Genomic DNA, 13653 nt, shown 5'->3' on the forward strand with positions numbered 1-13653 from the left:
ACATCAACCCAGCCACAGCCTCTCCTGCTGCTCCTGTTGCATCGTGCATCAATGACGCCAACCACAGAATCATCGGCTGAGCTGGTTAAAGACAACATTCCACATCTGGTCACAGACTGATGTTTCAGCTCCATCTAGAACTGGTATGAATCACATTCCACACATCAGACCTCAAACCCGCTCAGGAGGACTGTCTTCATCCAGATCCAGCACCTCGGCTCCTCGATCTTCTGGAAGTGTTTGGACCACAGCACTGACATCGTATATTCACAAAGAGCACATGGATCTTGGAACATCTGTATGGCCTCTTCTGAGCTCACACTCAGCTAGAACTTTCAGCAGAACGATCCAATGTGTTGTCAACTGCAGTTCTCCTCAGCACATGAGCAGCAAAACCAGAGGATGAAACGACTCCAGTGTGCTCAGTCACTCTGTACTCCTGGAGCTCTCTGAAAGGAAATGTCTGTCCTCCACCTCCACCTGCTGAAACTATCCAAAGTCCACAGGCTCCTGTCTGAATGGAATAAGGACTCCAGAGGACTGGTGAGGTTTGGACCTTGCAACAAAACACTATCAGTGTGTGTCTTGACATGTAGCGGGTCCTTCCTGGGCTGGTAGACAGCATGGTGTGGCGTGTACCAAAGCTTTCCATTCCAACACTGCAGCCGTTTCTTAGAAACAAGTGATACCGATTGTTCAACAAGCTGCAAAACGAGCTCCAACTGTGAGATTCACAAAGCAGATAAAACTCATTTCCATCCAAACTTAACCTCTTCAGTACTGGAGCTGGAAGTGGCCAAAGGCCATTCTGCCCCACTGATTTCAAACGAACACTTTCCCCAGTAACATTCAACCTTTGCATGGGGCTTTCCGAGCAGCACGTAGCTAGAGGCCTGCTCCTTTCTGGTCCCTGTGTGTCCACATGTGAGGGACAGGTTTTCACTTCAGATGACCCAATATCGACACTTGAATTTTTTACCCACACTGGAAATGTCATTTGTATCGACTCCATCATAACTTCAGACACACCCTTTCCTTTTCCTTTTCAATCAAGTCACCATTAAGCATCATTTCATCAACACCTTGATTTTTAACCACATGACCTTTCGACCCATATTTCATTTTTTCCCGTCTTGGAGCAACAAACCCAACACAGAACTGTGCAAACACCTGATTTCATTTCACAATTCAGTGAACACATCAAGACCTTTTGTACCTTTGAACATTCACCATCAAACCTTGGGTCAATGTTTCTTTATGTCATCATTCACCTGTATTTTCAACAAGTACCTTTGCAGAGTTTCACTACAAATATATTCATTTGTGCCACTGTCACTTTTCATGTGATATGACAGCGGCCATCACACTCACACCAGTCATATCATGGGCAACAGAGCTCCATCATTCCTGGGGATTAAAATCAATCTGGAAAACACATTAGGTGACACTATGCTGTTGTGTGTTTGTGTATTTTCTGAATCACACAGAGACATTTGAGGATAGACAGCAGTTCTTTTACAGATCTGGCGATTTTCTGATCATTTAGTCCCAGAATGATCAGAAAGGGTTAAAATGTGCCAAAATCTTCATGACGCTCATGTTGGATGGATAGTTTCCCCACAGCACAACAAAAGTTCTGGATCATCCAAACATTTAACTCATTTTAAAAATGTGTAAATCTAGCAGCAACTAACCTTTAAATAACTCAGTCAGTCGCCTCTGATGAAACGGGCCCTTCCCTCTGGATATCAGCTGCCATCAGGGTCGATCCTGAGAAGAAAGTACATCACAAGTGAGTCTTCCCCACACTGCTATACCTGGTGCTGTATGCATCTTATTGTATTTATTCAGTAAATAGAATCATGTATGTGTAGTGCATGGTTCTAATGAATGTGTCTGCAGGAAAGGGATGCACTTTAGTCATAATTACAGTTACAATCAAACATTCACCGAGTCAAGGATGAGTGACTTCACATCCTTTATACTCTCAGAACACATCCAGAGAATAAAAACGATTATAGTTATGAACATAACACAAATGTCAGTAATATTCTGATAGGAGCCAACTAAAGCTCACCGTTTGTGCCATAGCTGCCTCCTCACCAGGGGATACGTGTAAAAAACAGACTCATCCAACACAACAGTTATGACAGAATAGAGCTTCATCCTCAGAGTCAGCCATAGTGTTGATTAATAAAACCAATTAGCTGTGGGATGCTGGGCACAGGGAGACTGCCAACCACAACACAACTGATGCTGCAGTGACCTAAGGGCAGCAGAGGAGGAAGCAGCTGACTGCTGACCTGTTAAAACAGCATTAACCTTACCTGATACATCACTGCAGCAGGCTGAGCAGGGCTCTGTACTGCTGGGCTGAAAAACAAAGGGAGAAGAACATACAAACACATTAGGTTTATGTCGCCAGCTTGTACATTACAGCTACTGTTGGCTCACTCACCAGTCAATATATCACCCGCTGGCCCGATCACATCAAGGGAAGACTTCAGGAGATCACAGCCATCCAGACATGGACACAACCTCGGACACAAGATGCACATGTTACCATTTACTCTAACACATTCTTCTAAGTTCTAAGTTTCACAAACCTTTGTGCACAGCCGTCTTCTCCATACCTTGACCGCCACTGACAAAATGGTACAAAGGGTTCCAAATGAAATCCCGCATAAAATTCTTCAAGTAAAATTCTCCACGTTGAAATGCTCCAAATTTAAAATTCTCCACGTTGAAATGCTCCAAATTTAAAATTCTCCACGTTGAAATGCTCCAAGTAAAATTCTCCACGTTGAAATGCTCCAAGTTAAAATTCTCCACGTTGAAATGCTCCAAATTTAAATTCTTCACGTGAAATGCTCCAAGTTAAAATTCTCCACGTTGAAATGCTCCAAATTTAAATTCTTCACGTGAAATGCTCCAAGTTAAAATTCTCCAAATTTAAATTCTCCACGTTGAAATGCTCCAAGTTAAAATTCGTCAAGTAAACTTCGTCAATTTAAACTAGTAAGTAAAATTTGTCAAAGACTGAACATCAGAACTCATTCAAACAAATTGCACATCACTGTCGGGGGTAAAAGGCACAGCAGCCGTGTAAAAAGCATAGAAATAAAAACTTGGTTTTACCTTTCGTCGACTTCCCTAGGAGGAACACATGTTAATACAACAACACTGTGTGGCTACAGGACTGAGTCAGTGTGGATGTGTGTGTAAAGAGGAGTGTGTCTTGTGCAGCTATCAATGACGACCAATTTGGGTAGTTTAGTTTTCACAGAAATTTAAACTACACAACATGGCGCTCTCACAGATAGCTGTACAAGGTGTGAGTGAGTGTGTGAGCATGAAAAGCCAAGAAAAACAGTCAGAAACAGGCACAGAGGCCAAGACAGAGGACAGAGACCAGAGGCCATGACAGACAGAGGACAGAGACCAGAGGCCAAGACAGACAGAGGACAGAGACCAGAGGCCCACTCCATGAAGGAGGTTCAGCAAACTGAGTTTATACATCGACTGGTTTTGTTCGACAGTGAGGACAGAATTTAATCACCGTTATAAACGGATGAAATATTGAACCTAACAAAATTCTCATGTAGCTAAACCTGCTTTGTGAAATGGGCCTGCAGCAACACATTGATGATCAACATTTATTTACAGATCTGAACCTTCTAAAAGCGCTAATGACCTGAACTACATCAGGGTTTAACATAACAAGTGCACGTGTGGGCGCGCATGAAGATAAACGAAGGCGAAAAAGTGAGCACGGGTGATCGGAAGCTTGTTGGTTGAGAGCAACAAGTCTTGGTTTTTGATTTTTTGTTTGAACAGTTTACAGTCATGGCAGCCATATTAAAGAGAGAGAGAGAGAGAGAGAGAGGCACACGGGCCAAAGAGCACAGTCAAGACATGGCAGCCATTTTAAGCCCTACCACCAAGAAAAAAAAACTCATTTTAAATCGCGCAAGGAAAAAAATAAAACTCGGGCGGACTAATGGACCATCATAACGGGGGAGAGAGAGAGAAAGGGACAGAGCGAGAGGCACACGGGCCGAAGAGCACAGCTATGGCGTGGCAGCCATAAACACCCCCCCACCCACACCCCACCCAGAATGACAAACACTTACTTACTTGACCAAACAGGCAGATGAACGGACGCCTACATTTGACCTATTCGACGCAACTAAGGAGGCTGTTACTGGTGTCCACACTGGATGGATGAAGGCAGAACGGATCTCCAGATGGCAGTCCTCTTCTGTAGATCACCAAAATACTAATACATAAATTAAACGGCGGACAAAAACGGTGGCTGACGCAAAGAACTAAAAATCAAATACTAAGATTACTACGAGTTAACATCTGAGCAGAGACATTAAAGTAGTGACACATTTCAGGAAGACTTTATTCACATCTTTAAAACAGTCAACAAGATCATAAATATGAGAGAATTGGAGAAAAGGTGTTGAAAGAGAAAAGTCAGGCACGGCCGCCAAGAAAAAACCAAGAGTTAAACAATTGAAACATTTCTGTCTTACTGTTTTGTTGACTTTGTTGCTGGTAGGTCAGACTAAAAGAAACAGAAAGAACAAAAGCTTTTAATACCTACAACAACATATGAAGCACCACAGAAACTCTTCATCCAGATGATTAAATTAACCCTAAACCTTCCAATGCAGAGCAAGAACACAGTGTAAGAAGAGCCAAGTCTGGGTTCATTCTAATCACACCAGCCCTCAGTTTGATTATTAGGATGTAAATAGCAGCAGGGGATAATTGTACGTTTGTGTTATTTCAAATAAAACTATAGCACACACTGTTCTGAGGCCGACCTTTACATGAGCTGGCTTTATAACATTAGGAGGGAGGAAGGACAAATGAACCAGTCATTCAGAAACTGACTGCATCATTGCTTCTCTGGTGAATCGCAGCTTCAGTGTCGAGGCTTTGCGCCTCTTTCATTAGCAAACAGTCATTTACCCACAAAACCCTTCACTAGCATCTGCAGCTAACGCATCACTGACCTTTAGGCGAGCTGCAGCTTCCCTTTGGAGTTTGGACGAGATTCCTCCTGCTGCGTCCAAACGTCCCACACTCCGTGGAGCTCCCGCGCCTCACGTCCCCACCTGTGGTAGAGAGGAAGGCCTGTTAAGATGTGTGGAAACAGACGTCTTCGATCTAGTTCAATGTAAAGTGTCAGTGAATCTTACTTTAGAGAACCAGAGACGCTGCCAGCTCCACTTTGAAAAGCCACCAACATGAACTGAAACTCCTGCACCAACGGAGCTCCGCCCGGCTCCTGGGAGAGAGGAGAAGCATCGACTTCATGAACCATGTTCAGCTGCTGTGTACCTCCACCCTCTTCCATTTAGGTCTTAACTTAAAACATGGCATTATATAAGGGCACAAACAGGGCAGGAACAGGGCATGGGTTGAAGTTAGCATAACAAGCTCACCACACCTGACAACAATTAGCAAAGCTAATTAGCATTAGCGGCTAACGTAGCTAGCAACCAAGACATCACTAACCTTTAAGTGAGAGTTTCAGCTTCAGAGTTTGTACCGGGTCATTTGTACCGGGTCATTTGGACCGGGTCGTTTGGACCGGGTCGCGGAGCCCACACAGCGGTGCTCCCGCGTCTCATGTCCCCACACACCTGAAGGCCGCAGCTCCTGTGAGGGAGGAGCAGCAGCTGCTGCTAATTACTTATTAGCATTATAGCGGCACGAACGTAGGTGACGTCATGACGTCATCTGCGTGCAATAAGCACGTTTTCCGGGACTTAAAATATCACAGTAAATGATAAATAAATCACTCGTTATTGATCCTACCATCAGGTGAAATGAGCAGGAAAATAATAAATATAATTATCATTTAAAATGCAATAAAAAATAAAACAATATAATGAAATAACACAATTGTTTTCAACATTGTTTTCAATGTAATAATAATGCCAGTGCCACCTAAGAAAATGTTTTTTTAATTAACCTTTATTTAACCAGGAAAGACTCATTGGGATTATCTTGGCCCAGGCAGGCAGCAACTCTGTCGGTCAATTTCCATCAGCATACAATCCAAAAAGACCTGTAACTGTACAGTTTACATACAGAATATAAAAACACTGCTCACAACAAAATTATAAATAACACAGCCAAGAAACAGATTTGAACAAAGTGTAATGCCGTAATCAGTTGAAGCGATTGCATCCCATTGTTTCAGCTCCTTCAATGTGCAGTGAGAGGTTCCATGCAGTGGGCCCAGCATCCTCTGAGACCTGCGATGAACCTCAGAGCTCCGTGACAGGCGGTGTCAAGAGCTCAGTCAAATATACACAGTGCTTTGTGTTCCTACACAGACAGCGAGCTGCCTGTCAGTTTATATTATTGATGAACTCCCGTAAAACTGAAATCAACAAGGGTAGCTATGCTACACCGCCAGTTAGCACTGAATGTTTAATTTGAATCATTACTTAATTTCATGTTGTTTGTTTACAGAGCAGCCTCTGCTCCCCACAGATAGTGAGCTACCTCACATCACCACACCACCTGCTGTTCTTCAGTCTGAATACCACTGATATAAAAGACCTGTTCAAGGACAGTAAAGCTGTTTATTGATAATATATAAGTATTTATGATCTCTTGCTTCACAAACCAGAATTCAAAGCCTGAGCCTGGAGCTCCGTCTGACCCAAGTCTTACATCTGATCTCCTCATCGCGATGCTCCTGCAGCAGCAGCTGTTTCTGTGGGAACTCTAGATGCCCTCAGATGTAGACTGGAAAATGTTGTGGACAGCCTGGTGACTGGTGGATCTCCATGCTGACACACACAGACCTGCGCAGCAGAAAGGGGTCCCACACTCTGCCAGAAGACTCTGGAAGGACGTGTCATTTCTTCAGGTTCTGACATGTTTGCTGCTTCTGTTCTTTGTTTTCCACACATTTATAAATACATTTATATAACTGTTTGTGGTCCACTGCATAAACATTCAATGTCTTACATTTGTCATCTCAACATGCACAATAATACTGAAATCATGTTGATATTTTGAAACCAGTTTACTCTGTTATTTGTGAATATAAACACATCACATATATACAACAGAAGTATATGACGTTATTATCACATGCTGTCCTCTGGCAGGTGGAGACTTGCTGGAGCAGGCCAACAGGTCAGATGTATGGGCGCTGTGCTTGGTCTGGGTTTAGAAAACTGTCTGTGAGTGGTGATGATTCTGCTTGATGATCACAGAAATCATGTTGATGCTGGTGGTCCAGGAGGACCTCTGGAGCTAGGGGTGTAGGGTGTCCTACTGGATCTACAAGAAAACCAAAACACATTATGTATATTTTGAAGTACTGTATTAAATATAGCGGGCTCATTGCAGTTAGAGTTGATGTAATAATGTAATTGGACATTAGAGTACCTCATTGTCAGATGGTGTAGGGTCGTCGTCTGGATCCTCATCCTCTGGAAGTTCATTCACATCCTGTGTTTGAAAAAGATTTAATAATAATTTAAGACATTTTTCTAAACGTGCTTGCACTGGTGTTAGGAACACGTTCACAGATCTTAAGAATGAAAATTATAACGTGTATAACGTGTGCTTTAAACAGACCTCTGTTTCATCGTCTTCAGAACAGCTGGTATCAGAGCCTACAAGACCAAACACCATTAATAAATAAGGCTTCAAGTTTATTTCAAAAGATCTTACATTTTGTGTTATGGTGGGAAAATCAAAAACTTTGATTCAGTGTTTTGTTACCTGAACCACAGAGTGACTCCCTCCAGGCTGACAGGTCAAGGCCTGGGATATCTGAACACGGTGTGAGACGATTCTTGTTTGAGGTGATGGTGAAGGGATCCTTTGGGACAGAGGTGATGCCGGTGTTGTCACAGATGATCTTGGATAGGCTGGCGGAGGACAGAGCGGCCCTCTGCTCTGGGGTGAAGACACCTGGGTTCTTATACCACAGCCTACAAATTTTCAACATAGGGTAAACTGATCAGTGTCAAAGACAGTATCTGTGATGCATTTCTTTTTTCCAGGGTGCGTTCGTATAACCTGCATGTATCCTGCTACTGACCTGTCACCCTGACGGATCTTCTGGAACTGGGTTGAAATCAGACAGGCGAACAGAGGTCCCACGCGGCCGTCCTTAACAAACGGCTCTGCCACGCCTCCCAGCCAGACGTCGATGTTGTTGGGGGTGCCATAGAGCTGCAGCAGTCTTTGAGCCAGGTCGTTGTTGTTCAAAACCCTGCCCAGTTCCTCCTTGTTCCTGGGCTGAGACAGGCCACAAAATTTGCGCCAGGCATTGTAACCTAAAAAGGGAAAAAATGAGGACAATTCTCAAGGCCATGAACCATTACAATTTGAAAAAAATGAGCGAGGGACGTACCAGGCAAACCGTGGTCACGTCCCCTCTGAATGTTGAGTGAGCCCAGGTCCGAGGCCAGAAGCCTCACAAACTGGAACAACCTCTCCCTCAGAGCATCCACCATCATGTGATCCTGAACGTTCATCTTGGCAGGACTGTTGATCAAACCTCGCAGCAGAGGATCAATTCCTCCTGGAGAAGTAGAAGGAAAGTTAGCGACAATTTAAGACAAATTATATGCTGGCCGCTACAGCCTTCTCTGTGCAACTCACCTTCAAAGATGACTCTCCAGGGGGTGAAGAAGGCCTTGAACAGGGGCACACTGGGGAACTGAGGATGCTCCCTGTAGTTTTCATCCAGACGCAAGAAAACAGGTTGGACTGTCAAGTGGGCAAATCGGTAAGCAGCCGTGGCAAAGACATTGGAGATGCTGGGGTCTACGTTGGGGTTGTAACCGGGGTAATGGCCAAGTTGGTTGCGCATTGCATCACTACCCACAATGTGTGGCAGGTAGTCTCTGAACACAAACACCTGCAAATAGACACCCAGAATGTTAAGCAGTGTTAATTTTGTTGACGAATCATTTTCATCAGTTTTCGTTAACGACCTTTTTTTGCTGATAAAAATGAGACGATAACTTAATAAAAACTAACGCACGGTGCCAAAAACGAAGACGAAATGTATTGACACTTTCGTCAACGAATAAAAACCAGATGAAATTATTGATGGAGACCAGATCCAATCAGAGCAAATTGTGTTTGTGGAAGGGAGGGACGAATCAGGAGACGGCGGCAGAGAGCCAATCAGAAGTGATCTCTCTGGGTAAGGACGTTACCCCGCGATGCTGGAAGAAGGCGTCCTCATGCATGGTAACACAACACAGGAGAAGAACACACACACGGACACGTTTGATGTCAAGACAAACAAGACGGTTCAAACGGTGCGGACGGTTCAAACCTGAAGCGACATTTGCAGACGAGTCGTCTTAACTTCCGTTCATACACGTGACAAAATCTATAAATGAAGACACCGCTGCTGATGGTTTTACAGCATGTGACCTGTTTCTAAGTCACTGAAGTGTTTTGCTGTAGTTATGGAGGATTCATGAAGAAGGTCATGACTGAACAGTGTGTTCAGGGAGAGCAGCTCACTGTTCACTGGGTCTTTGTGAAAAGGTCATAGCAATTAAATAAAGAGGTGTTTGTTTCAAATAACACAAGTTAAAGCTGAGCCTGTTTTTATTGCACTTCAAACCTTAATTATTTCATGAGAAAATATATATCATAGAATTTTAGTCGACTAAAACTGCTGTGGATTTAGTGACTAAAACTAGACTAAAAGTTAAAAAGTGTTGATGACTAAAATGTGACTAAAATCAAATGACATTTTAGTCACAAGACTAAAATAAAAACTAAATCAGAAATTGCTGCCAAAATTAACACTGATGTTAAGAGGTTTGATGCTTACTTTGGAGAATGCTGAGGGATTCGGAGGTTTACTCACCTGTGTGTAAGCACCCATGATCTTGCGGGCCTCTTGGTAGAGTGTCTCGCTGTCCCACTGTGGGTTTAGTCTCTTCAGCTCACGGGCCAGACGGTTGTGCTCACGAACAAACAGTGTGTGAATGGATGTCAGAGCGATGTTCTCATCCACACGGCCATCACCTTACAAACAAAAATGAAACAAATAAACAAATATTTAAATATTATTCTCTGTGACTCGTACTGACCAGTAGCTTTTTTAACTAAAAAAGGGCATTTCCTGAAGAAAATACAAGTTTGATTGCTGCAGCTGAAGCTTTGCTTTGAACGCTGATGTGAAGGATCAGAGCAGTTCAGAGCTTTGGAATTAGAAAATTCTGAATACAAGTTTGATAGAGCAGCATCTAATGAGCGTTTCAAGACTAAAATAGAGTCTGTAGCTTGAAATTTGTAGGAGGAGATACGTTTGGCAGATGACCCTCGTTGAAGGTCTCTCTCATAGACTCCCATGTTAATAACGACACCGAAATTGCTTAATATGTGAAAAATTATAATTTTTTGAATAGAACTTGAAGTTGACCCGGAATGTCCTCAGTGAGATGAACATTTCGATAGTTGAATGGCTGAAATTGGTCAATGTATGCTGAAGATACGCTGCACCAAAAAACGTACAGAAGAATAAGAAGAAGACGAAAGAGGGTGAAGAAAATAATAAATGGCTAACCTGCAATAAAACAAGGCACCTCCCTGGCGCTGGTGTTGTTGGTGATTCTCCTGCGAGTAGCGCACGTTTGCACCTTGAGAGGGTGGAAAGCCAGAAGTTCTCGGCCATTGTCTGTGAACTCGGTATTAACTCGCAGGAGGCCGGCATCACTACTGAGGTTGCGAAGATTCAGGGCAAGAGTCTCCTCAGAACCATACACTTGTCCAAGATCCAGGAAGGCCGTCAGCCCGTTGATCTGCTCCCGCTTGTCAGGCTCTCCTATGAAATCAGAGGGCAAGGATCCCGTTCCACAAACGGGGGCGGATCTGACTGCAAGGAGGCAGCTGTCTGGGTTGGAGGGCAGGCGGGGGTCACCTGGAGGAATCTGTTAGAAATGATGAGTGTCAGAGAGCCAAAAGGAGCAAAGACTTAAATCTATGTGTTTATGTGTGACACTAACCGGGATGGGGTTGCACGGCTCACTCTGTTCACAACTTTGGTCACATTTCACTCCGGTGCTGAAGGAGACAGTGCTGGGTGAGACCGGTGTGAAGGTGATATCGTGGTCATTCCACTGGCCAAAAAAGGTCAGCATGTAGCTGAACTCTGTGTCATTGACTACACCAGCATCTGTTGTCCTTAGAATGTTGTTGGACACCTGTCGCACCTGAGAATGAAGAATAGTATACTGTTCAGTTAAACTGAATCACATATTCAAAAGCTTTATTTGTCGTATGCACAGTATTGACAGCAGGGTCATCTGAGCAGTGAAACGCTTGAAACAAGGCAGGCAGGCCTATTTAAATCTAGACGAGTGTCGGGAACAGCGAGGTCATACCAGTGGGAGCAAGAAGTTGTTGAATTTTCGGTTTCTGTTCCATCCTTTTGGTTGAGAGATTCCGTCATCATATTCAGCAGGCAGCCAGCGGGTGAAGGGGGTGTTGGAGGCTCCAAGGCGGGGGTTATTTCTAAATGCAAACAGAGGATGTAGGTCTACATGTTACATTATATTTCACAAGCATTTTTTTGAAGTGTAAGTGCTGCTCAGTTTCACAGGGACTGCACCAAAATGAGACTGTAAAACAATTCTTACAAGTTGTTGCAGACGCTGGTGGCTGTGCGATACTTGTTAAGGTTTGGTGTGGTGTTGCACTGTGGAAGTCTGACTCGAGCTGCACAGCCAGTGATAAGGACGAGTTTAGCCAGGTCTTCTGGACTGAGCAAATCTGAAAAGGTGAAACAGATTACAGGTTATAAGATAAGACTTTAAATACATCTAGAAAAGGGCATTTCCTGAAGAAAATACAAGTTTGATTGCTGCAGCTGAAGCATTGCTCTGAATTGCTGGAGAATCAGAGCAATTCAGAGCTTTGTATGCCTCTGTGTGTCAGCTTGTCACCATGGTAACAGCAGAGGAGACCTCAAAAACCACTCCACCTTTGAGAGCCTGGCATGCAGAAATGATTTTGATAGAGCAGCATCTAATGAGAAATGAAACTACAAATGAAATTTGTAGGAGGAGATACATTTGACCCTCGTTGAAGGGCTCTCTCATAGACTCCCATGTTAAAAATGACACAGAAATTGCTTAATATTTTAAAAATTATAGCACAGGTTATATATAGCACATTATATACTACAGAAAGGGGAGGAGTTATACAGTCTGATGGCCTCTGGCAGGAATGCGTTCTGTAGTCTCAGTCTACCACTGAATGTGCTCCTGTAGGACAGCAGTGTGTCATGCAGGGGGCGAGACGTGTTGTTACGAATACTGAGGAGTTTCCTCAGCATCTTCCTCTCCGTCACCTCCACCACAGACTCCAGCTCCACTCCCAGCACCGAGCCAGCCTTCCTAATGAGCTTGTTGAGTCTGTTGGTGTCGGCCGTCTTCATCCTGCTGCCCCAGCACACTACAGCGTAGAAGATGACGCTGGAGACCACCGAGTAAAACATCTGCAGCATGGTCTGGCAGACGTTGAATGACCTGAGTCTCCTTAGGAGATACAGGCGGCTCAGTCCCTTCTTGTATTTTGCCTCTGCGTTTGTGGACCAGTCCAGCCGGTGGTCAATGTGGACACCCAGATGCTTGTATACAGCTTAATAATAGCTTTCAATCACTAAGTTAATAAAACAGTGACCCTCAGCTCAGACCAGGAAAAGTTATCACAAAAACAATGAGCACTGTGTGTGGATGGTGCATGTCTGACCTGTTGCATTGAGGGAGCGTTTGTGCACACGATGAACCCTGTCATGCACCAGACGAAGAGTTTGAGCCATGTAGTCTGCAGATCTCACAGCTGAGCGAGTGTCACCGCGGGGCTGCTTCAGGAGACGAAGAGCATCATGAGGACTCACCACGTCCCTACGGACCCGCCTCAGAATCCTGGAGGACAGAAAAATCAGACGGTGTGGTGGTAAGCTGTGGAGCTGTGTCAAAAAAATGATAGTAGAAGATATTTTAGGACATAAACTCACTCTTCTCTGGAGTACTTGTAAGCATCATCCACAGTTTTCTTTGCCTCCTCAAAGCAGTGTTGAAGGAAAGGACTGCCAAGATATTCACCTGCAATAAAATAATAATGATTGACAGTCCAAGGATGTAACACAGGAAACAATGAGAATCATGAGCACAGCATGAAGGATGTGTCCTACCTGTTGGTTTGGAGTGAATGGGCACAAGGCAGATGCCCAGCATAAAAAAGAGAAAGAAAAGCATCTCTGAAACCGTCAGTGGATTCCCAAGAGTTTAAATCGAGGCAGCTGGACTCGAAGAACCCCCCCCCGAGTGGCTTCTTCAGTCCTGCTGCTGTTCTGGTGGGGGATCTGTGTTTTTATGTGTTCAGGACCTCTGTGGGTGGAGCTTGGAGGAACTCACACGACTAAGATCCCTGTTGGTGGTTAATGGTCAGTTAACGACCAGAAACTGTGTCTGGGCCCTGTGCAGGACTAGTTAACGCCCATCGTTAGGACCTGAATGGGGTTAAACCCGCTGGGCAGGGATGAAATGACAGAGTTGTAAACAGGTGAGACCTGATGCCTCAGCCCCCCTCCTCTGTTTAGAGACTCCTCTTTCATACTTTTCATCC

At 44.2% G+C, this 13653-nt stretch overlaps 1 protein-coding gene across 1 annotated transcript; it reads right to left on the minus strand.

Annotated features, from left to right (window-relative positions):
- Positions 1-7201: 7201 nt before the first annotated feature.
- LOC114434685 (eosinophil peroxidase-like) lies at positions 7202-13283 on the minus strand. The gene is made up of 15 exons (XM_028404026.1): positions 13220-13283; positions 13043-13130; positions 12775-12950; positions 11661-11793; positions 11406-11535; positions 11028-11234; positions 10589-10952; positions 9887-10047; positions 8656-8914; positions 8405-8575; positions 8090-8327; positions 7768-7979; positions 7621-7658; positions 7429-7491; positions 7202-7320 (listed from the first exon to the last, which is right to left on the minus strand). Exons 1-15 carry the CDS (start codon positions 13281-13283, stop codon positions 7312-7314), a joined length of 2313 nt encoding a protein of 770 aa, XP_028259827.1. The 3' UTR covers positions 7202-7311.
- Between the last annotated feature and the right edge of the window lie 370 nt (positions 13284-13653).

The sequence above is a fragment of the Parambassis ranga genome, chromosome 4 (assembly GCF_900634625.1).
Source record: "Parambassis ranga chromosome 4, fParRan2.1, whole genome shotgun sequence".
Lineage (NCBI taxonomy): Eukaryota > Metazoa > Chordata > Actinopteri > Ambassidae > Parambassis > Parambassis ranga.

Coding starts and splice junctions, on each gene's coding strand:
- LOC114434685 (XM_028404026.1), bottom strand. CDS start 13,283: ATGCTTTTCTTTCTCTTTTTTATGCTGGGCATCTGCCTTGTGCCCATT. Junction 13,131..13,219: donor CATTCACTCCAAACCAACAG/GTAGGACACATC, acceptor ATTTTATTGCAG/GTGAATATCTTGGCAGTCCT. Junction 12,951..13,042: donor TACAAGTACTCCAGAGAAGA/GTGAGTTTATGT, acceptor TCTGTCCTCCAG/GATTCTGAGGCGGGTCCGTA.